The sequence below is a fragment of the Protomyctophum parallelum genome (genome assembly GCF_964188405.1).
Source record: "Protomyctophum parallelum genome assembly, chromosome: 20".
In the NCBI taxonomy this organism is placed as follows: Eukaryota; Metazoa; Chordata; class Actinopteri; order Myctophiformes; family Myctophidae; genus Protomyctophum; species Protomyctophum parallelum.
This window is the reverse complement of record NC_139718.1, coordinates 38,431,020-38,458,318: the sequence shown is the minus strand read 5'-3', so window position 1 is coordinate 38,458,318 and position 27,299 is coordinate 38,431,020. Positions and strand designations below refer to the sequence as shown.

At 42.3% G+C, this 27,299-nt stretch overlaps 1 protein-coding gene across 3 annotated transcripts; it reads right to left on the bottom strand.

Annotated features, from left to right (window-relative positions):
• Window positions 1-92: 92 nt before the first annotated feature.
• Window positions 93-25,865, bottom strand: wdr35 (WD repeat domain 35). 3 transcript variants are annotated; one of them, XM_083792418.1, is made up of 28 exons: window positions 25,553-25,865; window positions 25,301-25,418; window positions 22,515-22,586; window positions 22,137-22,229; window positions 21,913-22,041; window positions 21,502-21,635; window positions 20,030-20,195; window positions 19,087-19,232; window positions 18,863-18,988; window positions 17,246-17,431; window positions 16,221-16,256; window positions 15,904-15,964; window positions 14,110-14,254; window positions 13,579-13,648; window positions 13,080-13,133; window positions 12,855-12,964; window positions 12,319-12,538; window positions 11,862-11,942; window positions 10,419-10,555; window positions 8,353-8,556; window positions 7,595-7,741; window positions 7,143-7,275; window positions 6,895-7,005; window positions 6,075-6,239; window positions 5,614-5,754; window positions 4,996-5,152; window positions 3,943-4,186; window positions 93-1,300 (listed from the first exon to the last, which is right to left on the bottom strand). In XM_083792418.1, exons 1-28 carry the CDS (start codon window positions 25,574-25,576, stop codon window positions 1,150-1,152), a joined length of 3,561 nt encoding a protein of 1,186 aa, XP_083648544.1. In that variant the 5' UTR covers window positions 25,577-25,865; the 3' UTR covers window positions 93-1,149. The 3 variants fall into 3 exon arrangements, with proteins under 3 accessions (XP_083648544.1, XP_083648545.1, XP_083648546.1); XM_083792419.1 differs by lacking the exon at window positions 16,221-16,256; XM_083792420.1 differs by lacking the exons at window positions 22,137-22,229; window positions 22,515-22,586; window positions 25,301-25,418; window positions 25,553-25,865 and having other exon boundaries at window positions 21,606-21,635; window positions 21,913-21,967.
• Window positions 25,866-27,299: the final 1,434 nt, after the last annotated feature.

Sequence of the window (27,299 nt, the reverse complement as noted above, 5' to 3'; positions counted from 1 at the left end):
AAGTACAGATACTAAAAACACAAGCCCAGTACTGTAAATGTACAAAGTAACTTGTAACTGAAATGTTCAAATAATAGTAGTGGAGTAAATATTAAGTACCTCAAAATTGTACTTAAATACAGTACTTGAGTAAAGAAATGTACAGTATTACTTTCACCATAGTCCTGTCTCCTTGTCTGTGTGTCTACATCTACCTGTTCTGAATGCCCACGTAACATTAATATAAGTTTCGGTCTAAAAGTGGTTTTGGAAAAGAAAAAAGAAAAGAAAACTACTTGTAAACGACAGGGCTTGACAGTCATCTCTCTAATGTGTGTGTGTGTGTTATGTGTTTCTACTATAGAGACTGTACAGCATGATAGCATTAGCAGCCAATATAAAACATTATCAGCTTGAAATGTTTCTTGGCAATGAAAAATGTCTACTTAAAAGTATGAATAATACAACAAGGCTAAAAGTCTAATAGCCCTGTGGCTCCAAACAGGACATTAAAAGGTTCAGTTACAGTAAGACTTTATATTAAATTAAGGGCAACATCAACATTTCTGTACGTGTTCCAGTGTTAGCCAGCTGGCAAATCCCAAATGTTATACACAAATATGTATGGAATGTTACTGGTAACTGCACATTGGAATGAACTGTGAAGCAAACTGACGTGACATTTTAATCTTACTGTAATAGACCATTGGAAAACCAAATCTATCATCGTCGTTAATGTTCTGTTGTTATATATTATATTTACAACTTGGTACAAGTACAAACACACAGTTTGTGACAGATGTTTACTGTAAACGGTGATTTATAATTTGTACGGTAGCAGATCTACAAACGTACAAAATGACGCATCTGCGACATGTATGGGTATCTGTATACTATACCGTCGCTGTTAACATGTATGTAGGCTATAAAATATACAATGTACAAAATACACTGAGAAAAATAATTATTTATATCATCAAATTCCAATGAATGTTTTAGAAAGCACACCAACGTTTAGTATTATAAAAAGGCAAAACAAACATTTCACCCGAAAGGGTCATAATTTAGGTGATGATCTGGTTCACACAAGACTTGTGTGCACAACGTCTGTATTAGAAGTCTAAAAGTCAAATAGTTTTCCACTACATCTAAGAACGTCCTTGCTAGGCTTCAGGTCAGAGGGCTGTGACACAGAGGGCAGAACCTATATTTGCCGATCTCCTGCTCGAGGGCAGAGTGTTTACACACAGTGCACATCCAGAACTGGTACTCGGGGATCAGGCGGCCAGTCACAATGCATGTGGGCAACTTTCCATCCACCCTGACGAGAAAACAGACCACTGTGAATTAGATCAACACACTTCAGGTCACATTACAATTTAGGCATTTAGCAGACGCTCTTAATCCAGAGCGATTTACATCAACCCATTCTGACCTGAGATCAGATTCAAACTAGAAAAAGTGCCCTTCCGGGCACAGGTCTCCACCAGGTTATCCACAGATCCGTGCAGTTAGAGGTAAAAACACTTTTCGGCCAGTTATAGCGCCACCTTGAGGCTGAGTTGAAATTGTTCATGTGGCATTTCGTCCTCGGCCTAGTGGGAATGTGGGTGCACAATTTCACGGAAATCACGCGATGTGTTCATGATTTGCAGCATTTTGTTTGAAACTGAGCACTCCTGTGAACTTTGGAAGCCAATCTTAACCAATCAGGATGGAGTCTGATAAATCTGAAAGACCCGTTTCGTTGAATGGCTCTAGAGAGACTGTGTACCAATTTGCGTGATGTTTGGACAAAATCTGTAGGTGTACTGTGCAAAAACTTGTTTTGCACAAAGCGGCCTCCTGGTGGCGCTATAACAGGCCGTTCTGGAAAGTTTGGGGCAGAGGTTCATCGTTGGCATCCAGGGAGTGTGTGTGCAAAATATGGCATCGACCGGGTTAACGGTGGCCGAGATTAGCTGTTCACGGACACACGGACGGACACACGGACGGACGGACGGACACGCGGACGGACGGAGTGCAAAACATACTCTCCCCACATGCCTTCGGCCTGGTGGAGACAAAAATGTCTTCTACATCCTGACAGTTTTCTGAAAAAGCTATGTTTCTATGTCAGTGGTTCTTCGATTTTTCAAAAATGGCAGACCTACAAGCTCGTAGATCTGCTATTTTTCAATAGCTAAAGCATAACATAATGCTAACACCAAAAGGGGTTCCCACCCAAAATGGGTTAAGCAGGGGGAAAAAAGCATCATACATCACATAAAATCTGTGCTATGACTACATACAATGCAATTATAGTGGCGTCTACATAACATGCTATAAATCTGTATCAAATGCTATCTAAGTCTACAGAAATGCTATCTAAGGGGGTAGGGTAAGTGCTGACATGACATGACATAAGGCAGCTTGCAAACTCTAAAGGTTTACAGTAGACTTTATTCATTTATTTTAAAAAAAAACGTGTTTGTAGTCCTATAGAAGTTCTACTATTTGAAGGGTGACATTGATAAAGCTCATGATTAGATTGTGAATAATTCTATTTTCAATTCTCCAGGCACTAGGGAATTGACGCCGGTGGCGTCTAATGTTACCTTAAGAACCGTATGCGGTCTATATATGGGTCTATAGGTCACACACAGTACACACACACACACACAGGCCATAGCGGTGAGAGATGGGTTTTTTTGAAGTAAGTTTCAGGTTTGTGAGGAGAGAGGCAACCCAATACAACAGGTCCACAAGCCATTTTGGGTCACGACCGGATTGTATGTCCCAGTGCTGATTGTGAGAGCTTTTTGTACCAACATAGAGGGGAACAGCACAGGACACGGCACCTCGGTTGTTTTCCCCACAGATAATGGGCATGGGAAAGAGCCCAGGACGCACTGGGGCTCCAGTTTGATTAACCCATTCAGGCCTGACGTCGAAATTTTAAACAAATGTTTTCTAAACCATGACAATTTTCTGAAAGATTTGAGGCACATTTTAACGATTTTTCAAAAATAGCAGACCTACAAGCTCGTAGCGCGCCACTCGGTGGCGCGCTATGAGCTTGTAGATCTGCTATTTTTCAATAGCTAAATTATAACATAATGTTTGAAACACCAAAAGGGGTTCCCGCCCAAAATGTATCAAACACTGCTCTAGTGAAAGAAGTCGTTCGACATAACATTGAACTACAGGAACGATTGTTACCTTCTTCGTTCCATTGACCCCAAAAGAAAACAGTGTAACGAAGCGCAAATCCATCACATATTGATCTGTTCTCTCTGTATGTGTGCAAAAGTGCATATGAGCTTAGGTCTCAAATATATTCCGTTACTGTTCTCAGGACTCAGCCATGTGGTGATGTTGGCACGGTCGCCATGCTGGAACAGACTTCTCAAGTTCCGTTCCATTTTATTAAAATAAAATATGTCCATTTATCATTTAGCTAGAAAAAGAAAGCTACATAATTCATTAATTATTAATATGTTTAGTTTAATACCTTGTTTGTTTCAGATGTTTTCTGTTTATCTCCTCACACTTTCCGTTAAAGACCCATGTCTCTATACTTTTACATATAGAGCCTCATTAAAAATAGTAACTGCATCTTGTGAAATCACGGAACTAATAGGACATATCGTTGCTGTCGGGTAGAAACCTTGTATCTCCATATTTCAACATTTTATGTTTTTCCTTAAATGAATGCCCTACTAGTACTTCGTCATACAACGGTGCCGCGCAAAAGTAGCAAAAATAGGCAATCTACAAGCTCACACACAACATGCCACACTGCGACACGTTGCGAGCTTGTATACTGTATGCTGTTTTCGCCATTTCCAATTTTCGCCAAGTTAATATTGAAGTCCTTAATACAGGTTATTTTTTGTGTGAAAAGGGACGTACAGTAAGACACAATGAGGTTACTACTGCCCTACAGTGGCTCTGTAAGGGGCTCCGTGCTGCAGTGCTCACCCCTCCGCTGTGCTCTCCAGATCCAGCGTGCGGTTGCTGTCCTTGGGGCTGTGCTGGGTGAAGATCTCCAGGGCCAGGTCCTCGTAGGGCTGCCTCTGCTCGGGCTCCAGGCTCTCCAGGGACTCCAGCTTGATGAAGGCCCGCGAGCAGGTGCTGAAGGCCCGGTTGGCCGAGGAGCAGATGGCCAGCAGGGAGTAGATCTCCACGGCCGGGATGATGTCCTCGTAGTCACGGAGCTGCAGCGCTTCAGAAACAAAACCACAATGTGCTGGTCAGAGGGAGACAGTAGGGCGGACAGTACGTACATACAGCGCACTGGGTCGAGACCCATGCGGAACAATGTTTATGGGTCCGCGACCCAGTAAATATGCCCCTTTGTATGCATTATTTCAAAAGATTTAAAAAAAGGTTTAAGGAAATGTATTTAATAAATGATATTAAACAATGAAAGAATCCCCAAATAATAATAAAATTAAAAACATTTAAAGGGATATTTCACTTTAAATTAGGCATTAGAATGTCCTACCCAAACTAGTGGAAATAGCAGATCTACAAGGTCACAACGCGTCGCGAAGCTTTGGCCACAAAAGGTGTGAAAACCAACCACTAAAAAGGTGTATTTACATACTGTAGTTGCGAACGCCAGTGAGCCGTTACTATGAGACCTAGCAGAACACGTCTGTCTGTGTGTGTCACGCTGTAACACCACCCGCCCGCCACCAGAGGGCGCAGCTGTATCACACACAAAAACACACGCACGCATGCAACAGAGGGCGCAGCTGTATCACACAAAACACACACGCACGCACATGCGTCGCACGCACGCACGCAAAAAGAACAAACATTAACATTAACATTTTTATTTTTTAATCTTAACAAGAAAGAAAAAAAAGCTCTGTACAGTATGTCAGTATGTGTGTGTGTGTCATACTGCCACAACAGCTGCGTTCGCTTCCCGCGTTCGCTTCCCGCGTTCACAAGTGTTTACTTAACTTTAACCCTAAAACAGGCCTCTCTAGGATGCCCAGCTCGAGGTGGGCGGGGCGCCTATACCTGTGCGCATGGCGTTCTCCATGTAGCCTTCATACAGCTGTCTCTGGGCCAGGAGGAAGAAGTGGTAGGCCTCTGCCCCGCGCCACGCGTGGTCCACCACGCGGTCGTCTGACGTGGACGCGTCCTCCTCCAGGAGCCCGGCTAGCGCAGACGTGGCCTAAATGAATGACATATAGATCCGTGGGTGTATGTATGTTGTGTCTCACTTTACTTTCAGCTTCTATCCTAGATACGGTATTCTGAGCATACATCCTAAATATAAAAGGGTAATGAATTTGGACTTGCTTTGACATACCTCAACATTGTTACGGAGATAATAATAATAATAATAATAATTTGTGAAAATATTTATCCATTCTAACTATTAGAAACAGTGGTTGGGTACCATTAATATAATACAGCCCCCGGGGAGTAGTTAGGGGTCAAGTCTCGAAGGGACACTTCAGAGAGCGAACCGGTGATTTTCTGGCCCCTATACCCATAGAATTAAGTACCGGTATATTCTATGGGTACTAGAGAGGCCACAAAGTCGCCATAGAACATACATATATATTCAACATACCTCGAAATTTAGAATATGCATATGTTCTATGGCATGGGCAATTGGGCATGGCCTACCTCGGATTTCTTGCCTTTGGCCTTGCTCTGCTGGGACATCTTGACCTGGTCGTGGTAGTTTTCAACCAGGAGAGCAGCCAACACGTAAAGCTTCTTAACCCTCAGTGGCCTGGTTCGCTTACTGGCCTCCTCATCAGCGATCTGAAAACAGAAGCCATATAAACACTACAGATCGGTCCATACCCAACCCAATCCGTGTTCACAAAACGTGAGGAAGACAAGCCAGTGCCAGAGTAAACGAGCCGTTTCAGTGCCCCCGGGATTGTTTTTTCAGCACCCGTGGGGGTGGGGGGAGCGCAACGTGGAAAATAGAAGCTTTGCGGGCGCGTTTCACCGTTCTGCCGAGCTACACCAGGCTTTTTAAAGTGTGCGTACAACGGCTACACTGGGCGTGAGGATAAGCGAGCCCCGCATACGCAGACTCTGACGCAACGGAAATCTGAAAGAAAAGATTTGCCTACCTTAAACATCAGCTTGGCCGCATCGAGAAAATGATGTGCTTTCCTATAGAGCTCCACGGCATCCAGAGTTTTATTCTTCTCAAGGAGATGTGATGCGTATTTGGCCAGAAGAGACTTGATCTCTTTCATGTTGTGGTTCTTGGCCAGTTCCACTGCTTTGTTCCACTGTATGTGAATGAAAACAACACAATCATTCAGAAAACTAATTCATAGGATTTTAATATAAAATGGCTAGAGGTTTGGTTTGTGTAGTTACCCGTTTCATGATGTAACTCAAAAGGTGGTCAAGAAATAATATTCTCCTTGTCCTCATTAACTTAACTCTTAAAGTCACAATTTAAGCCCATAAAGAAACAGAAAAAAAGCTGATTCTGCCAATATAGAACACCACACAACCCAGTACTATTTTTAAATAAAAATGTCAACTTTGTGTAGATTAAACCCAAACTTGGTCTTATTTGAATGGATATTTGTCAAAAATAAGTCATTTTAAACTTCAGCCATACCAATAACCAATATGAGCTTTCAGTGAAAATGTGCTGTCAAATACATATTCTAAACCTGGATACAAACAAAACAAAATCTTTTTACAAAATCGTTCATTAGACTGCATCCCACTGACCTCGCGGTCCCAAAACACTGCATTAACTGAAATGGAGGATGCCAGTGAACTCCCTTTTTGATACTGGTTAAATTAGAGAAAGTTTACAAAATTGATGCTGTATAAATTCTCTTGTCTCAGGAGGTAGAGCAGCTGCTTGGGAACCAGGGGCGTTCCAGGTTTTATCCCCAGCTACCGCGGGTTCTGTCTGCCTCTCACCTGGTTCAGATGCACACAGACGTCGACGGCGGCTTTGGCCTGGTTGCACTTCAGGTAGGCGTTGACGGCCTGCTCGCACATGCCCACGGTGGTGAACATCTGTCCAATGTCCTACCACCCACGGACCAACGGTAACAGCAGCATTTGTGAATGAGGAACAAAAAGGCCAGTAAGAACAGCACGCGTGAACGAAGAAAAAGAAAAAGGTCAGCTATCAACACTGAAGCTGACCAGCTCTTAGTTCTCACCAGTAGCAGTTTGTGATTCTCCGGTAAAGAGCTGGTGAGTCTCTCAAGTCCGTCATAGTCTTCCAGCATGTAGTAGCATTCCGCTAACCTCTCCTGATTCCGCCCCTGATTGTAGTACTGCACCGCGTTGACCCTTGGAAAAAATTATCACGTTTATTAGCCACATCGCAGTTTTACCGGTGTATAAGCTGTGGGTGAAATGTTGAATGTTAGCATGTTAGTGGTGTGTACATGTTATTTGTTTTAAACATTCGCATCGTACGCAGAAGGTGCAGCTAATCACAAATGCTGGAAAAAAAACTCTTATTTTACGTTGAGACGGCCTGGCAAGCAAGCCCTCGAGACACAGAATGCACTGGAAATTGTTGCGTCAGATTACTAACAATCAGGATCATTCACTGGAAATTCTGGAATACAAGTACAAAGAGAAGAGTGGGGGAAATAAATTGTACCACTTCTGTCTGTCAGCAAAGTAGTCTCCAATTGCATTGTACGCCTGTTCCAATAGCGAATCATCACAGTCCCCAGAACCCGTTTTCAGTAGCTGGAGAACCCTGAACCAGTCGCCCAGCTTGATCCTGAGATTGATAGCCAGGTCCCTGAGAGAGAGAGAATGAGTGAGAATGAGTGAATGGGTGAGTGTGAGAGTGTGAGAGTGTGAGAGAGTGAGAGAGTGAGAGAGAGACAGAGAGAGAGAGAGAGAGAGAGAGAGAGAGACAAACATATATTACCAGTGGTGGAAAGCAACATTTGGAAAGTACTGTAGCCTACTTAAGTACCATTTTGATGTTTTTTGTTTTTGTACATTATTGGAGTATTAACAATTTCTACGTTTTTACATGAGATGTAACAATAATTACATCTCAGAGACAAATATTGTACTTTAACTCCATAATTATTTGAAAATGTTAAATTAATGTTTAATCTACTTTGTAGATTTGTCTTTTGCTCAACTACATACCGAATACCGGACTAACAGACTTTTACTTGTAAAAGAGTATTTGTACATGATATGGATACTTTTACTAGTAAGTAAAAAACATGAGCAATGTCAATGCAAGTTCTTCCACCTTTTAACCCGAGTAAAAACTCCAAACGGTAATGAAACTGTGGTGTCGGAAACCTTCCCCAACCTTCAAAATGTGGGAAAACAACCAAAACCGCAGGGCCTATTTAAAAAGCTTGCTTCATTGTTTCGACTACTGCATACCTGCGGTCCATGTCCAGGTACATCCTCTCGGCCTCCTCGAACCGGCTGAAGTAGGCCGCCACCTCGGCCTGCTTCATGGCCTCGCTCTGCAGGTTGCCCAGGCGCTTCACAAACTCAATGCCCTGGTAGTCCTTGCAGCGGACGAATGCCTGCTCCGCCGTCTTCAGGTCCAGCTTCTGGAGCGCCGCCTCGGCGAGCAGACGCCTGAGAGAGGTGGACACGTGACATTGCGGTCATGGAACTTGGTTCCATTTATTAACAACAAATTAGGCATTTAGCGGACGCTCAAATTATAAATACGTATATAATAATAGACTACTACCCATAGCCATATCACACCCATGTGAAGTGAGGGGCGATATATATTTATATATCTTTCATGACGAAATTATCAGACAAAACAAACATGGACAAAACAAACATTAAACTCTGCCCATGTCAATGGCGTTTTTAATGTTTGTTTAAGGAAAAACAACCGTTAAACCTGTATATAGGAGGCGCTAGTGCCCCTGGTATGGAGTTGCTCACCCAGCACATACTCCATTTTCACCCCTTTTTCCGGGTTGAACATATTTGATTGTCGGGGGCCTAATTGGGTTCTATATCATGTGTTTTTCATTGCGATTGCATGTCGCAGTTAACTATGAAATCGTGCATTTCCGGCCGGGAGTCAGTCAGTCAGTCAGTCACACCCCACATATGGTCATGCCCATATATGGAGATCCCTGATGTCATCAATATTGGCCAGCAACTCTACATCTGACCTCAAACCTTAAAGCCTTAGATCTTCATATATGGAACGGACCCGTTCTGACATTCCATGTTGATCCATCCTTCCTCTTCGATTGTCTCGCTTTTGACCGATACCCGTCAATTTAAACTCTAGACGGGCCCGCCCCAAAGTTATTGGTGCAGCCGCGCCCGGCAGCCGGAGGAAACTAGAGTGCTCATCAGGCCCGAAAATTAAGGCCCTACCTGGGCCCTCATCAAACCCTGTACACTCAAGACACTGCCCCCGCTACCACCCTTAGATCTCCATATATGGAGCTGACCTGTTCTGACATTACATATGTTGATCTGGCCTCATCAAACCCTGTACACTCAAGACACGCTCCATATATGGCCAGTGCAGAATTCATTCCATATGTTGATCTGACCCCCCATTCCAAAGCACCAGTGCTCGCCCAGCAGTCTGCCGTCACCCAGGCGGATGCGTAGGCGAGGTCTCTTCTCGCCCTCAGGCGTCTTACTGGTATCTATCAGGAGACTAAAGGGGAGGTAAATGTAATTTCCCATTGAAAGGAGGCGTCATTAACTGCTGCTGCTAACCTTTCATCAGTGTTATTTTTTAATGAGCTTGAATACATAAGACCACAATGTAAACAACATAACCTTTTGTGTTATCCTTTGAACCATAATGTCTGACTGTACTTTGTGCGGTTTATATTTCTGATTAATAAAGTATTCAATCAATCAGAAAAGAGCAACTACAGACCTATATCAGATCGGCTCTTCATTAGTAAAATAATCTTCCAACAATTTAGTGACTTTTTATCTTCAAATGATTGCTTATTATTAGCTTAAATCAAAACGAGCGAGCCCATCAATGCTCCCCATAAAGATCGGTTTGCAACTGTACTCCTCTGACCCTCATGGAAATTGACTAATACTCCTGCAATCCAGCCAGCATCACAGCGTTCCTTGGCGAGGAACTATTTGTAAGCAATACATCTGTGTCAAACTCTGTGGGATGACAGGCATGGCTTTCTCACAGACTCGTACCAACTCCCATGGGCAGAAAGGGACATTTTCTTTTTTAGGTTACCACATTCCGAGGGATACTGCGAGAACCGACACGACAGCCAAGGGGCACCTTCACGCTACATCAATCAGATTACTGTAACGAAAGCTTTACCGTACATTTCCAAAGCTGTCACTTGAGTGGATGGCGTTCCCTTCAAAATGAACAGCCTTAGAATTGCTGGCTGAATCCTAAATTGTAATAAATGAATAAAACTTTTACTTAAAACATTAAACCTTTCAATGATACTGGGTCATGCATTTACCAGAGTCTTGGGTGGGGATTGTCTTCAATGAACTGTGAAGCGTCTTCTATACCGACTTTCTCGATCAGCGCTCTACTGTCTCTCAGCGAGCGGATCTCAAAGTTGATGAGTAAGTCCTTGTTGGGCCTCTCTGGATCCTGTAAGACAGACACCGCTCCGGAGCTGAGCACTTCATTCCACCCATAAATAATGGTACAGCATTATCCAGGAACTTGCAGGGTACAGGCTACCTAATTAACCACTTATTAAACCCCATATGGTTGATATAGTATATACTATTCTATACTATACTATACAGGGCTTGTCCTGTTGTCCAGGACAAGTAATACATCTTTCCGGGCAAGTGCATTACATTTTTACGAGTGACTCTTGGTTTCACTTTTTCTGTGGCGCTCCTAGCAGCCAAAAATCATGTTTCCAATATTGTTAATAGGAATTAATTACTGGATGAGGAGTACACACGCAGTGCTACATGAGCGCACGTGAGCGTGAGCGGACAGGACCAATCTATGGTTGTGTATTTGGAATACATGAAATGTATGCATTCTAGGGCTATTAACTTGTAAACTGAGAATATTCATCTAATATTCAAACATGACATTCACCTAAACCAACTTACAGTTAGTTGATTTAAAATGTATTTGTGTGTGCTCGTGCTCTGGACAAGTGACCTTTGTGCCCGGACAAGTGAATGGGAAATGTACTTCTCCGAAGGACAAGTGCTTCAAAAAGTTAATGTCAAGCCCTGATATATATATATAGAGAGAGATATAGAATGGAGCCTCAGGGCTCTATACTAGTGACTTTTCTGATTTCTGTTATTGTTATTAGCCGACTGTCAACCTCACGTTGTGAGCTTGTCGACCTGCTATTTTTCAGCGAAAGCTTTCCCCACAATACGGATGCTGGGGTTTAAGTGGCTAAATAAATACCAAATTATAATTCAGCAATTGAGGCAATTTATTAATACCATTACAATCAGTTCTTTTAGAAAAAGAGTAGTCCCACACAAATGTATTAAAGTACCAACGTTTTGGTATCATGTGCCAGATACCAGATGAGGCTAAGCTGACCGAAACATTGCCATTCAGGATTTTGAAAGACTAAAACCTGAGGTTTTTCTGAGAAACTTCACAGAATTTAATCCGGATTGCAATCCGGAAAAGTACAGAAAAAGACTACAAAACTACAAAAACTAATAGCAGATCTACAAGCTCATAGTGTGCCACCGAGTGGCACGCTACGAGCTTGTAGGTCTGCTATTTTTTTTTTAACTGTCGGGATTAAAGACATTTTTAGAATCTGATCTCAGGTCAAAATGGATTAAAGAACCACCATTCTTCTGTGCGTTAGAATCTGATCTCAGGTCAGAATGGGTTAAAGCATTATGTTATACTGTAGCTGGGGGGGGGGGGGGGGGTACAGTAGAGAGAACAGTGTTACCTTCATGATTTCATCAAGGAGCACAGATTTGATTTCCAGGTCCTCAAAATTGCAAATGTAGCCAGATGTTTGGATCGGTTCCTGATTTAAAGGGGACATACAAATAATGTATCGTTACAATAATATAATAATAATAATAACATTTTATTTATAAGGCTCCTTTCAGGGCACTCAAGGTCGCCCTAGTTAAAAACAAGTTAGAAACAGTTAATACAAAACACAGTTAGAAGCAAAAGGGGAAAGAAAATATGGTACAGCTTGCAGCACAAAACACAGAGGTCAGCCATAAGCCTGCCTTTTTACTACAATATGATGACCAGCACACAGTCTACGCTTGCACAATAAGGACAACTCTATTTAGGCAACCTTTCGGTCATTAGACCATATTCACACACAAACAACTACAAAGCAGGCTTTAGTAAATGGTGATAAGACTTTTACAGCTCATGGTTCTCACCTCTGGGTCTAGATTCCTGAAGACATACATCCTGGTCTTCTCCATCATAGCAAACAGGTCGGGGTTGTCGTTGGCCCACCTCATGTCCCACACGTCCTTCCGCTCAAACTTGGACGGGTCCCCGGCAGACGCCTGGCTCCCAGAGGCGTCCCCCGAGGAAGCGCGCGCCTCGAGGTCCAACAAGGTCAGCACGCCCGAGATGTCGATTATCGCCAGGCGGCTGAGAGAGAACGATGGCGTATGAGAGAGCATTGTTATGCCATGTATGGCAAAACAAACAAACGCACGTCATGATCCTGGATCGTAGCAAGTCATTTCAAAGACTCGGCGGTGGCGCGCTCAACTCAAAGAGTTTAGGCTCTCAAACCGCGACAACAAATAAACACCCACACTATCACAAGAAACAAACGCGTTACAAAAGGAATTAAAGGCCATCGGGTCGAAACGCATTCCTTTCTTGCATTGCATTACAGACTTTTAGAATGTGTTTGTGGGTGCGAATCATTCACAACATGCTCAAACAACACATACAGTACCTGGAGTTGCAGTTCAAGGAGAGATGGTAGGCCCGGTTGTTCACAGTGTATTTCTGGATGAGTGCCACGTTAGGGAGGCTGTATCTGTGGAGGGTACCGGACTCACGACCCTTCGATCACACACACACACACACACACACACACACACATACAGACAGTGTCAATAATTATCCATTTAAATTCAGGATCAAAACTTTCGTGAGAAAAAGAGAATATTTTACCTACCACAATCAGAGTTTTATCTGTTGCTGTAACACAACAGATGGGGTCTCGTGTTGCCTGAAACAGAAGCAGTATGCATTTTCAATGTATGTATTGAATGGGGGAAACATTTATAAAAAAGAAAAAGGGATAATAGTTGAAACAAACCAAAGTAAAGTAATTTCATGTGTTGACTGTGTTTAGTCTTTAGGCAATGGTCATTACATAAATAAGAAACATATCGTTGCTGTCGGGCAGAAACCTCTTATCCTCATATTTTTACTTTTTGATTTATTTTGTAAATGAATACCCTTCTTGATCATACTACAGCATCACACAAAAGTATCAAAAGTAGCAGATGTAAAAAATTAAAACATTAACGAATTAATGAATGAATGAATGAATGAATGAATGAAAGAAAGATGCCATTGCAGAATAGAAACACGCAGCATATTTTCCTCTGGACTTCATTTTGGACTTCACAAGGGCAGCCAATGTGCGTTTCTCAACATGAAACACTCACTGTGAAAGCTTTAGCAAAGTCCAGAGCACCCTCATTGGCCCCTGACGGACTGCTGTCAATATGATATACCCTAGATAGGCAGAAGTGGAGAGATAGACAGAGAGCAAGGGGGAGAGAGACACAGAGAGAGGGAGAGAGAGAGAGTGAGGAGTTTGACCTTCCACTGAGGTTATGCTGGCAGGACAGTCGGGTCTTACCCAGCCTCCGTCTGGGACAGGAGCGGTACATTTTCATGGTCCTGTCAGTACAAACACGCTGCCCTGTCGCGGCACGCCACAAACACCGCAGGCAAAGTGGAAAACACTTCATTTCACTCGTCCGCCCATGCAACCTCACCTCTGTGGGTTAATCTTGCCTTCCTGTAAATTTTCCGTGACGTGTGCATTGGTCAAACACGGGGTCTTCCACTTCTCGGTCCTCCAATCTTACTCTCTTACCGAGCTATGATATCGTTGCCACACAGGCCCCTTCAATTCCATACGTTCACATTGAGCAACATGCTTTTTTACACGTCCACAGCATCGCCCTCACCTCTCTCTGCCCTCCTTCCTCGTCCGGGCCACCTGGTTGATCTCCAGAGCTGTTAATTTCTTGGCCACGCGGTACTGCCAGGCGTAAAAAGCCTCCTTGGATGCGGCGATCACATGCGTCTTGGTCATGGTGACAAACAGCGGATCTGTCAGGAAAAGCTGTGATTACGACAACGACGACTATAGCAATGTGAAGGTTTGCTTTTGTGCAGTCGTCTACGCCAGGTCGAAGGCAAAGGTGTCGAACCAGAAAAGGTTGAGCTTTTTAACCACATGGACCCTGGCATCAATATTCTGCCTGGGCAATGGGCATGTCATAAATATTATATGCGAACATTCAGCTAAAATAGCAGCAGATCTTCAAGTTCGCAACATCCCATGACCTTGTAGATCGGCTATTATCGGCGAAGATATTTGGTGTAAAGGTAAAAAAAAAAAGAGAAGGGGGCCAATCAAAGACCCCTGGGGGACCCCGGTCAATGGGGCTGAAGTGTCTAAGCATATTTACTTTTCTTTAACCGAACCTGACGCAGAAGACCAAGTCAGGTCAAAAGAAGAGACGCCTCCACTGTACATCCTGTTTATTTAACCGTCTCCGATGTCTGGAACACCGTCAGGCGTTCACATCTGCACACTTTTGAACTTCCTTGGCCCGCGGTCCTGTACAAACATTTCACCAGCAGCCTTGTTGTGTCATGCAGAAAGGAATTCTGAATGTCCAGGAGACATAAAGATGCGAAAGGGACTCGGTTTGTTTTTCATTGGCTATATTGTGGGCAGATGAAAGGCTTACTTGTAGGAGGGCAACCCCCCCCACCGCCCAGACGACAATGAGCTTTTCAAATTGGTCTATTGAGAGGCAGAAATCTGTCGGACCAGCTTAACTTTGACAAATATCAGGAAGCAATTGGTTAACAGTTAAGCAAGCATGCCACTTGCATTGTGTGTCAGGATTCAAAATGTAGGCTATTCGAAATCGACGTTCAATTCAGGGAGTCGACGTGCATGAAAGTTTAATCATGCACGTCCGAGGGAAGCCACGAGGCTGTTAATATGTTAAACCTCATTATTCTAAGTGTTATTTATAAATGTTATGATTAAAATAAGTTACTTTTCAAGTCTCAGTACTAATGAATAATGATGTTGCGGCCAGTTAAGAAAAAAAGGAAGTTTTAAAATTGAAACCGAATCGTGACCTTAAAAATCACGATTCAAAGTGAATTTGAATCGTGGATTAAGCAAATCGTGACAAACTGACGACCCTATAGTTTACATCGTTGGATCATTTCAAAATTAAGTATTCTTGACAGATCACAATAATGTTGGCTTATTGCTTTCTGGCTTTTTCCCCTCCTCAACTGAAGAGGTTAAAGAAATGTCTGGCTGTGTAAACATACCCAATGTTGGCCCATGGCTTCTATGAGTTCATTCTCATACATCCAAATTCTAACCATATAGGGCTCCATTTTCGTCACCGCTAAACCCCTTATTCCTAAACTTCTTTGCCTTTTTTTACTATTTTGCAAAACATTTTTGAATCGTTAAAATGGCCAGTCTACAAGCTCACAACGTGTCAATGTAGATTGGCTAGTTGAAACTATTCCAAAATGTTTTTCAAAATGTAGTATGTAGTGTTATTTTTCTGTCACTTGTACTGTTGTGGCGTGTCTTGTATTTGTCTGTATTTCACTTGAAATTGAAAATTTTAAATAAAATAATTATGTAAAAAAAAGAAAAGAAAAAAAGGCTGTGTAAACATTTATTTATATTTTGTTTTTTGTTTTTACAAACTCACCAATGTCAATGTACTTTGAATCCAGCGGAGTCCCAATGGAGTTACACAGAACCAACACATACTGCAAGACAGACATTGAGTCCATGTTAACCCTAAGTGTCAAATTAGCATCCCTCCTGAACAAAAGTGTCGTAATTTGCACTTTATTTAAAATAAATCAATGTATTTGCATTTTATATTTGATAGGGACAGAGCTCATTAATGAGCGTCATCCATATAATAAAAATATAATTTAGAAACATGCCGAAGTTAACAGTGGTAGTCACAGGTAACAGAGAAAGAAAACAAATAGAGAAAAAACTAAAACAGAACTTTACCATTGAATGCCTCCCAGACTCTACCTCAGCGTCCTCCTTTGTGGCAGTTACAAAAACAAAAAAAAAGGGGGCAAGACATGCAGAGAGACATTTGGATAGCCTTGTGATCACTGTTAACATTTTTCATTTGATTAGAGCAGTGGTTTCCAACCTTTTCTGCATCATTCAGGGTCCACTTCAACATCTTGAAAGCGTGCATTATTTTTTTGCATAATGATGATCAATCAATCGATTGTGTTCCAGGGACTTTGATCAATGGAACTAACGTAGTGTACTCTTAACCCATTTAGACCTGAGATCAGATTCTAAAAATGCCTTCTATATCAGGACAGTTTTCTGAAAAAGCTGTGTTTCTATGTCAGTCGTTCTTCGATTTAAAAGAAATAGCAGACCTACAAGCTCATAGCGCACTATGAGCTTGTAGATCTGCTATTTTTCAATAGCTAAAGCATAACATAATGCTAACACTAAAAGGGGTTCCCGCCCAAAATGGGGTAAGTTTGTATTTATCTTTACCACACTGAAAAGTTGGAAAAAGAATGGCATTTTCTTTTTACTTTTATATATCAATGTTATTTTATCAAAAAGGGGCCTACTTACAATATCCTCAAGGCCCACCAGTACGTGGGACAACCGGCCCACAGTTGCGGAATCGCATGGCTGCATTAGAGCTTTCGTTTCCTTGACATTTTGATCCGAACAGTGGATAATAATGGATTCATTTATAAATGGCAATTTTACATTTGGGCAACATCAAATCTCAAAGTGCTTAAGCCATTCTGAACGGGCACCCATTTTGGTGTCAGCATCATGTTATGCTTTAGCTATTGAAAAATAGCAGATCTACAAGCTCATATCGCGCCACCGAGTGGCGCGATACGAGCTTGTAGGTCTGCTATTTTTGAAAAATTGAAGACACTTTTAGAATCTGATCTCAGGTCAGAATGGGTTAATAATGAAACTGTCAGGATGTAATAGACATTTTTAGAATCTGATCTCAGGTCAGAATGGGTTAAATGTGCTACCTGGGGGTGGTCTTCATCCGACTTGGTGGCCAGGATGCAGAAGTCGGCCGACGTGGTGATGGACATCAGACTCTTGACGTACTTGACGAACTTGTCGTTGTTCCGGGTGTCCCAGAACACCACGCAGTACTCCTGTCGGTCGGGCTTGGTGTAGGCGTAGACCACGGTGTTGCAGCAGTAGCCCCACTGCACAGAGGAGAGGAAACCAGTCCGATACATTTTTTTTTAACATTCACTCGGAGATTTTGCTTTATTTACCCTCTCGGTCATGCCGTGACAGAAGTCCTCTTTCCTTTCCTTGCTCTTTCCTTTGGGACTCTTATTTTTCCATCCGTTCGGTCTTTATCTCGTCTTAGTCGTCAGTGTTAGCTCTGGTCCATAGCCTTAAAAGGCCACTTTAACCCAGCTTATTTTAATAATGTTTAGGACACAAGAAACACTTTGTATGTGTGTAATGTGTTTTTTGTAGATATTTTTGTAGATGCTGTATGATCATGACCAAAATGAAAATGTGGCGAAAGCCTACCTTCCCTAGTGGATGTACTCTGAGCACCCCACCACACAGTATAAAATGCACTTTTTGGCCAGAAAAGAAAATATTTCACCGGAAGAAAAAATATGTTTTAGTTACTCCACTGCGCCTTTATACAGATATTGTCAATAGAAAACCCCATTGACAACATTTTTCCTTCCGGTGAAATATGTTATTTTTCTGGCCAAAAAGTGCATTTTATTTTAGTGTGGTGGGGGGCTCAGAGTGCGTCCATTATGGGAAGTCCTTAAGGCTATGGACCAGAGCTAGTGTAGTGTATTGTATGTCTCTTGTCTTTCAGCTTTGCTACGCCAAGACTGTACTGACCAATTTCACTGTACGGTCTTACGTGTTTATTTGAAAAACATTATTTAACCCATTAAGACCTGAGTCCGAGTCCAATTCCACATCTCTCGTACAGATGTGCCGTTTGAGAACTTTGAGAACTTTACATGTCCTGCCATTGGCAATTCAGTAGATTGTCAGTGCATTGTCAGAAACAGTCAGTGAGAAAGGGGGGCATTTGCCACGGTGTTATATGTCTATTCAGATTCCCCAGATAGATTCTTCTGCTGGACACTTGTTTTAAGTAGCAAAGCAGTAGAGTTCGCAAGGCTAATCAGTAAATAATACCTGCAGGGAAAACGTGTATTTCCATAAACTCTTTAGTAGAGTTGGAATGGCACATCTGTAGATACTGAGACTGCATATTCAAAATATGCAGTTCAATGTTGTGGGAGGGGAGAGAGAGAGAGAGAGAGAGAGAGAGAGAGAGAGAGAGAGAGAGAGAGAGAGAGAGAGAGAGAGAGAGCGTGCTTAATAATTTGACATTCCTCAACAGATTTTGGAGCTGGAATTCACACTGGCCAGCCACTCCGGTCACTAACGATTAGGCTACTGGCCAAAAATTTGGATTAGACTTGACACTTTGTAGCTGGTGCTTGTGGGTCCCATTCACCTCTTATCCTTGTTATTGTTTTCGTTCTCACATTATTATATAATATGGAACAGTCAAAAGGAATTACAATGAGGGAGAAAGCCGAGCAAAATGATCCAGGGGGCAGTAGACCTGTATATACATGTACCTTGTAATCTGGCCTTATGTTGGCAAAGTAAATGTAGGAGTCCACAGCCAGGCCAATGCGCAGCCCTCCACCCTCCCAGGCCACTGCCGTCATCTGCTTTCCAGGTACTTTCAGAGTTCTGAGATGCTGTCCCAAAGAACAGAGTAGAGGATATTTATCATTATGTCAGCGTACACATCATATTGTCTGCCGTTTTGTCACTTTGGTGGACGTCGAAGGCTCACCTCTCCGAATGGCGTGTAGAACTGCACCACGTTGAATTCCTTGTCCAAACCCGCAGCTTTCAGGGAGCCTGCCACGGCTAGGACACTGCCACAGTGGTTCCACTGGATACTGACCACACTCATCAAAGTGTCTATGTACACTGGGTCTGCACAGGCAAGGGACAGTCAAATCGTCTGTGTTCATTTAACCATTTGGGTCCATTAATTTGTACACTTGTACAAATAACCACTAAAGCGATATGTTATGTAATAACAGCAACACATTATTTAAAATAGCCGATCTGCAATCTCAAAACGTGGCAAGCGTGACATGATGGCATACCCAAAATACGGATGCCAGGTTAGTGATTCAATTAACACTTTACAGAACATTTTAACCAGGCTGAAACCTCATAGAAAAGTATAATATCGGGCAAACTAAAATATAAATGATCCCCTTTACGTAGAGGTGTTTGCATCATACGTTCTTTCTGAGCCCTCACAACCCACCTAATAAGTAGCCAACAGTGTGACACGTTGTCAGCTTGCAGATCAGCTCTTTCTGGCAGGTTACGTACGCCAGTGGTTCCCAAAGTGGGGTCCGGGGACCCCTAGGGGTCCTTGAGGGAGTACCAGCTAAATAATAGTTGGGAACCGAATGGACCCTTATGGGTCTGTAACTCAGAAAGTGTAAGTGAAAGTGTACACTCTCAGAGTTAAATTAACTTCTCTCAGGGATGGAAATGCCATTAAATGGGGGTCGGTAGCCTAATGCATATCAAGCTGGGGGTCCTTGAAATTAAACAGGTTGAGAATCACTACTAGAGCCATAAAAGCCTTCTCTTTTGGCATAGTCTGTGGGCTAATGAGTGTCAATTTGGGGGTCCTTGGCATGGAAAAGTCTGGGAACCACTGACGAACACATCGCACGACAAATCAGACTCGACAGGGGCCATGTGCTTACTTTCATCGCTCTCGTAGCGCATGATCTGGCATCTCCCGTTGTCAAAACAGATGGCCAGACATGGACAGTCGGGCTCCACGTAGCCTTCAGTTCCCGTGTACCAGTGGATCCCTGCTATGCTGACAGCCCCAGTCATGTTACTGAGGCAGCTGATGGTCATTTTCACCTGCAACATGCAGTTCTCCACGTTCACTGAAGGCATGTTTCACTTTCAAACATGTTTGAAAGTGAAATATGCCTTTAACTCTCATCTCATCATGCCCTCGGGGCCAGGGGAACTCTGGAACACTGAATTGGTGCCCCTCCAACAGAATCTGACATATTTCACAATATAACATGAATAGAGCTATTTCACTTTTCCCAAACTGAATAATAACAGGACTTGAAAAACATCCACCAAGGAGACTGAACTCGGTTAACCATTTTCTGTATTCTGACGTGTTCAGCATATAGCTTTCATCAGAGCGAGTTAAAATGCCATTGTAATCATTTTAACTCTTAGCTCTGGTTAAGGCTACATGCCGAAACACGTCAAAATAAAAGAACGGGTTAACAGAGTTCAGTTGTTTCATCGTCTCCACCAGGTCGGAGGCATGGGGAGAGAGTATGTTTTGCACTCGGTCCGTGTGTGTGTGTGAGTTTGTGCGTGTCCGTCCGTCTATTACCAGCTAATCTACGGCACCGTTAATCCGGGCGATGCCAGATTTTGCACACACTCTCCCTGGATGCCAACGATGAACCTCTGCCCCAAATTTTCAAGAACAGCCTGTTATAGCACCACCAGGAGGCCGACTTTTGAAGAAAAAAAACATTTTTTTTTATATTACTCCTCCAGATTCTGTCCAAAACCCCTGCTATCTCTATACTATAGTCATGTGTTCAAGAAGGATCTGTCCAATATTTCAGATTCCATCCTAATTGGCTAACATTGGCTTTCAAAGTTTGCAGGATTGGCCCGTTTTGAACAAAAAGCCTCAAATCATGAACGTCCAATTTACGTGAAATCTTTCACGGACTTTCCTACTAGGCGCCACCAACAGGTGGATTTTTTTTGGAACAAAATGCCTCAAATCATTCAATTGCCATCCAAGGCGCAAGAAGAAATGTCACCCTTTTCACATTGGCCTATTATAGTGCCACCAGACCTGCCCTGGTGGAGACCTGTGCCCCAAGGGGCACTTTTTCTAGTTTGAGTACGTTTTGGAAGGCAGAATCCACTTTGTTGTGTGTGTTTATTGTGTGCTAGAAGTGTGGTTTTGAGTGCAATCTCTCACTTCACAAGCGGAAACCACCAGTGCAGTGCAATATTAAATATGGAGAAAAAGCACTCAAGTTTTCAAGTCCTGTTATTGGTTATTACATATACTGACCCCATGAAATCCGTCAGTCAGCAATAGCAACCCGTGCTTTTTGTCCATGATCAGAGACCTACTAGGCGGCCATTAGTATTTAGCTTCAGCTAACACTCTTACAATGAAGTTTCCTTGATTGTCATAGATGTGGACTTCCCCATTAGCCATGCCAAAGAGAAGTATCTTGCTGTCTGGTGACCACGCCACATGAGCAAGTTGTATACCCTTTAGCTCCTTTCCCCAAATCCGGTTACCTGCAAAAACAGAAAAGCTCAAATCCCATCATGAGCACTGTTCATGCAAAAATATGTATGACATATCCCATGCACCTGGTATGTGGATTGATCTGATACATCTATTCTATTATAATATATAATATATGTTTAAAGGGTGTTATTGTGGCAGTATGAGCCACGGTAAAATATGCTTTAGTTATGCCATTCAAAAGCATTTTAAAACTATTTACAGACTGTGTAATTCTCTCAAAAAGTCAAAGAATAATTGAGGAAAAATAAACCCTATTTGCTTTACCGTCCACGGAACCAACAATGACAGCACCGTCCTCGTACACAATACAAATCTTCTGACCATCTGCGTTCCAGCTCATGCTCCTCACCACCGATTTGTTCCTGTTGTTGATCATCTCCTCGTACCATGAGCCTAAGAAAGAGGCATCGTCAAATCAAATGGCAGCCACATCTAAGCTGGTGCACTGCTCGCACAACTTGTGCTTTTAATTTGACCTGTATGCAGACCTTTGTAGAGCATCCACACGATGATTAGACCATTCTGATCGCTGGTTGTCAGCTTTTGGTGCTGTTCATTCCATGTGACAACTTGCACGGCACCTGTGAGTGTTATGAGTTTAATGATTAATTAATATTACACAAATAGAGAAAATGCATGTTCTGCTAATCGTCATAGCAAGTCTTTGTTTTGGGTTGCAGTATATCAAGCAATATAGTGACTGAGGTGTATTACATTAAGTGGCTTAGTCACAGCTCTAGCACTGATCTAACCAACTGTTGCTGTCCTTTTATGGATGCGATCAGAGTCGGGTAATATTTTCCTTGCCTAAAAATACCTAGACACAAGGCTATTATGAAAACATGTTTGTTGACGGTCTGACTTACCACTGTGTCCATCTAGAGTCTGGTTCATTGACAGATTACTGGGTGCAGCAAGTCCTTTAAGTTTGGCATCCTCTATTGAAAAGATACAACCAGACAATTTTGTGTTGAAAGAGATGGCTGAATACAACAGTCCTTTCCACCCCTGGATTTAGTCGTTATGCCAATTGATCCCTCCAGACACACTTCTCTGTGTGTTGTCACTGCTGTTGTATCATATCGACTCATTGTCTCCACCAGGCCGAAGGCATGGGGAGAGAGTATGTTTTGCACTCCGTCCGTCCGTCCGTCCGTGTGTCCGTGTGTCCGTGTGTCCGTCCGTGACAAGCTAATCTCGGCCACCGTTAACCCGGTCGATGCCACATTTTGCACACACACTCCCTGGATGCCAACGATGAACCTCTGCCCCAAGATTTCCAGAACGGCCTGTTATAGCGCCACCAGGAGGCCGCTTTGTGCAAAACAAGTTTTTGCACAGTACACCTACAGACTTTGTCCAAAAATCCCGCAAATCGTTACACAGTATCTCCATAGTCATGTGCTCAAGACGGATGTGTCTGATATTTCATATGCCATCCTAATTGGCTAACATTGGCTTTCAAATTTTGCAGGATTGGCCTGTTTTGAACAAAAAACCTCAAATCATGAACGCAGCGTGCAATTTCACGTGAAATCTTTCACGCACTTTCCTACTAGGCTGAGGAATATAGCCCACCCATTTCACATTGCCCTGTTATAGCGCCACCAACAGGTGGATTGTGCATGCGTGCCATCAACACGGATCTGCACCATTTCCCATATTCCATCCTGATTGGCAAAGATTGGAACAAACAAACAAAAAACATGTTTATATTACTCCTAAATATTCCTATCCTCCTGGTGGAGACCTGTGCCCAGAAGGGCACTTTTTCTAGTTTGCCAGTGAGGAGCCCCTACCTGGAGGATGTAGATTGTAGAGGCTTCCTCCTGCCCAACACTCCCTGCCGACAGGTGCTGCCCCCAGCAGTTGCAGTGATATCACCCTACCCAACCGGCTTCTTTCCCCCGAACACAGGCCAATTGTGTTCATCGAGGCACTTGACAAAGCCAGTTGCACCACGGTGGATTCTAACCCACAACCTCTGTGGTGACAGTGGTGTTGGGCAGGCACTGTGCCACCCAGGCGCCGTTAAATGTTTTTCTGATACACAATAGAGCGTCGCAGTCCCGCCCCCTCGAGAGACCCGGAAAAGAAATCCCAGTTAATTTTCCTCATAGACTTTTCAGAAAGTATTTATTTAAAGACGTTTACGACGCGGACAAAGCCAACTCTTGTCGTGATAAATCATTACAATTAACACAATGTTTTGGGCCAAACAAAGAATTAGAAAGTAGAAAACAATGGCAGGTTACAACACTTTTTTTGTTGTTTTTGTTCTTTGTAATTATTTGTTTGGTCCAAAGTACACAAAATATTGTGTTTGTTGTCATGATTTGTCACAACTCGAGTTGGCTTCGTACGGCGCTTAAAAGGTCTTTAAATAAATACTTTTTGAAATGTCTATGGGAAAAATGCATTGGGAATTATTTCCTGGGCCTGGCGTAGACATGGAAGGGGGCGGGACTGCGACGCTCTATAAAGGGAGCCGTTTCACAAATCTTGAAATCTGAATCACATGGACCAAGAGTTCAAAAGGTTTAATCCCTAGCTATCCGAGTGGATCAGATTTGGATTGTGGGTAGTTCTAAACAAAGAAATGGTTTGGGATCACAGTCACTTTGATATCTGGTCTGTGATCATAGAATAATCTCAGAAAACATTATGTCAATAAGGAATACAAAATCTGATCCACTCAAATAGGGAATAATGTGGGCTTTATGTGATTACCCAGAATGTTACCAATTCAAAGTAATTTGGTTGACCACACATTCATTAGTCCATGTACTGTACTGTATGTGCACTAATGAATGTGTGGTCAACCAAAGTACTCACATTTTTTCACTGGTAATGCATACTTTTACAAGTATTTGAATTCAAAATTGACTTTAGTAATTACTGGTATCAAAATGTACTGAGTTATGCAGAATGTCCCATTTCACAACTTTTCAAAAGTATAAAATGTATACAAATCTTTGGAAAATAGCAGGCTGGTAGCATGGCTGAAATGTATATAGGGCTGAAGTGGTTACTGTATGTTTTGTAATAATATAATAATGATATCATATATTAAATCTACAAAGTATTAAAAGGGTTCAAATAATTCTATTGGAGTAAAAGTACAACATTTTCCTCTGAGATGTAGTAAAATAGGAGTAAAAGTACTGATAATTGGAAGTACATCAGTGAAAACAAGTGAAAACACCTCAACATTTTTGTACAATACTTGAAAACATGTACTTTGTAATACTTTATAGCCTACCACTGAAAGAATACGAAGAAACCAAATGTGGTGTGTGTACGTCAGAGCTCAGAGGATTCTGGGGGGAAAGCTTGAAAGTTCAGCAATTCTCAGTTCATTAGCATCAGCAAGAAACAGCTTCAGAACCTGTTTAGATTACTTTATTCAATTCTTCGTCTTGATTCCATTTAGTTTGTGCCATCATCATCCCCAAACACTCACAATTACTTGGCTTTAATAGTAAAACAAAAATGTAATTGAATTACTTAGCAATTTGTACTTTTGTGTGTTGTTGTGTTGTGTTATGTTATGAACTCTTAAATAGGCTAGCCAAGTACTGTGTATTTTGTCCACTGACCAATGGTATTCAGGAGGACAAACATACAGTATGTCACATGCTCATACTCCTACCTGTCTGAATCTCCAGCTTCAGTACTCTCAAGAGGCCATCGTCCCCTCCACAGGCAATGAAGCCTTGATCTTTGTTCCAAGAAACACATTTCAGATGGGTATTGTTGGGAATAGCGATCTATGAAGACACGGGGGTTAACAAGCAAACTGCAGCTGAATCTTTCTTTACAAGTCAATCTTAATCGACGTCGTGTGTGTTTGTTCGTTATGTTAATATGCTGTCATAAAGCAACACAACACGCACTAACTCACCTTCTTGCTGAGGTAGATAAACATGTTGGCTGTACAGTGTATCAGTGTTGCTTTATCAATAATATATAACCTTATCCACTGCACAACATAATTCCACTTGTTGGTGTTGTTGCCATACGCTAACACATTGCTAATGATCCACGTTCAGGAAGAACCTCAACACATATACGGCTTCGTAAATCCATGTGCCTGCCAGGTGAGGTTAATAATGAACAGTTAACATGTCTGGAGAACTGATCATCCCTATCCCGGTCTCTCTTTAAGTTTTATTGCATTTTTCTCGTGCACTATTTCACGGATAGCCGATAGCTTCCCTCGGTCTCCCGTGGTAACCGTAAACCGGAAGCTGTCATTAACACGGCGATGTGGTTTTTGTAGTCTTATATAACTGATTGTAGTCCTTTCATCCTCTCCAACATTTCAGCTGGTTGATTGATATGCATGAAACCTATGTTTTATTATTATTATGATTTACAAACGTATCCCATCTTGATTTGTGAATTTTATGAAAAAAAAATGCTCACACACAATAAATATATAGGCATTTTTTTTAATCTCTGCAGAAATGTACAAACACTCTGCACAACAGGGACTTTAGACAAAGTAAACCTTATAACTCAAAACACGCACACACACACACACACACACACACACACACACACACACACACACACACACACACACACACACACACACAGAGCCTGTAAACACTCAAATTGCATTGTTTTTCACTGAAATATTTAAGAGCTGCAATATTTAGTGCATCGACAAATGCATGCCTACAATTTCACACATAAAAATAATGAAATGATATATACACCTGAGGAAGCATCAAGCGCGCATATCAATGCATCAATCAACTAGAAAGAGGCAATTCTGGGAAATTGCAAAGTGTGGTTGCCCACATCGCACCCGTCGAAAATGGAATCGCTTTTGTCTCGGCGTTGATGAAACCACCCTCGACCTGTGATTCAAATTTGGGATGGATCGGACATTCCGTGCGTGAATTGTGGCGTTTTTTGTAAAATAGGCCCCTCCCACTAACTTTGGAAGACGATTACGGCCGAACGATACAGAATATCTAAATTCTGTCTGTGCTGTTTTAATGGGATAGGTCCCGAGATCATGTGTACTGATTTTTGTGAGATTTGGTCAAAATCTGTAGGAGGAGGAGCAAAAAGTGTGTTTTGAACAAAATTCAAAATGGCGGGAAATCTATCTAGACGCAAATGGGCGTGGCCTGTATGGGGAGATGTGTCATGACCCAAGGAATCCAGGGAAAATATTTTTTATTTTACGACCTACGGTTCAAGAGTTATACCCCAAAAGGTAAAGTTGGCTGTTATAGCGCCACCATGAGGCCGACCGATATACTTCTAAGGTAATTAATTTTAGTAATTATTATCTCCTCCAAGTCTTGTAAGTATAGCCCTTACGGTCTCAGAGGAAAAAATACTTGAAAGTGAGTCTTTGCATTTTCCCATTCATGTCTATGGGGCAATTTAATGCACGAATTAATTCATATCAATTAAACTATTCAACAAATGTCTTAGCAAAATACACGCACACGATTCCCGATGTAGCCCGTCGTTTTTTCTTTTTTTTTTTTTTTTTTTTTTTGCGGCTTACGCCTTTTATTGATTTTTGAAGGGACAGACAGTAGGCTGACAGGAAACGGGAGAGAGATGGGGGGATGACATGCAGTAAAGGCCGTGTCGGGTCCGGGAGTCGAACCCGCGGCACACTG